The following is a 1341-nucleotide window of genomic DNA, read 5'->3' on the forward strand; positions in this document are numbered from 1 at the left end:
ACAATACAGAGGAGATTTAGGTTCAATAATTTCATTAGTAAGATTGGCATAGAATTCCTTGACTATTCTATCCACAAAACCAGTAAATTTAACCAGAGAACCTATCCATTTTCGATCTTGAAGCATTGTTAGCACACCATAAGGTCGATGATCACTCAAGACATAATTTCTCTCAATGATAAATTTCCTTTGAGCATAGAGAACCATATCACGAGCATTATCATTATAACAAAAAGTTGAAGAATAGGGTTTGAAATTTACACCTGAACGTTTTGGAGAAGGTGTAGAATCAGAAATAGGTCTCTTCCCTTTAGCCTTGGATGACAAAGGAGAACAACTGGCTCTGAGTCAGATTCGGCTTCTTGTTTAGAGGGGACAATGTCTTCTTGTTCTGGCTCATCAGACTAAGCCTCTGATTCTGCATTGTCAGGAACAGTTTCATTAGATAAGGTGGTATCACGGGTTGCTTCAGATTCAGACTTTTCTTCCTCAGGGTCAGATTCGGAGGAAGACAGAGAAGGGGGATGAGCCTTCAATCTTTTCTTGGCAGCAGTCAAGGGGGAAGAAGACGTGTCCAATCCCAATTTCCTTTTGGGAGCCACAGATTTTTTCTTGGACTGGCTCGGCTTCAAGGGCAGTTTGAGTAACCCAGGAGCAGCAGCTTTGGAAGAAGATGAAACAGATTTTGATTTTGCCCTAGCCGTCAGAGACGAATCAATTGGAAGAGGAGATGGGTTCTTGGCTAGAGAGGGCACCACCACTTTAGATGGTGGTGCAACATCAACAATATCAGCTGTGATGTCAGGAAACACCATGGGGTGCTCATTAGAGAGGGAGAACACCTTCTTGCGCGCCTTGGATCTGCAAGTCTTCCCAACAGATGAGGCAGGTGCTGGAACAGATGGAGGCGTCGTTGACACAGATGGAGGAGGCGATGGAGAGGGCACCTTTCTGGATTGAGAAGCAGGGGTCTTCTTAGAGGAAGCTCCACAAGTTCTCACCATTGTTCCTTCTCTGAAAAACAGCAAACACTTACAGAAAAATGAGAAAAAAAAATTAGAAGAAGAAGAGGTGACTAGAGAGATCGTGGGTGAGAAGAAAAAGGATAGTGTCAAGCTTTTTAAGGACAAAACTTACCCAATTTGGACACCCACGGCAAGAAGAGGTTTACCTTTTTTTTTATTAACAATTTGTTTTAATTAAAAAATAAAAAGGAAACAAACCTTAAGACACACGATCTACATAAAACAACTTACCCTTTTTTTTATTATTTTATTTTATAAAAGGAAGTAGCATAGATATAACATGCCAATACAAAAAAGGTAACCAGAAAAATAACCC

The 1341-nt window shown here is 40.8% G+C and overlaps 1 protein-coding gene across 1 annotated transcript; it reads right to left on the reverse strand.

Moving 5' to 3' along the window:
* Positions 1 to 404: 404 nt before the first annotated feature.
* Positions 405 to 1004, reverse strand: LOC133829455 (lysine-rich arabinogalactan protein 18-like). Its single transcript, XM_062259186.1, has one exon. It carries the CDS (start codon positions 1002 to 1004, stop codon positions 405 to 407), a length of 600 nt encoding a protein of 199 aa, XP_062115170.1.
* Positions 1005 to 1341: the final 337 nt, after the last annotated feature.

This window comes from Humulus lupulus, chromosome 1 (assembly GCF_963169125.1).
Source record: "Humulus lupulus chromosome 1, drHumLupu1.1, whole genome shotgun sequence".
NCBI classification, from domain to species: Eukaryota; Viridiplantae; Streptophyta; class Magnoliopsida; order Rosales; family Cannabaceae; genus Humulus; species Humulus lupulus.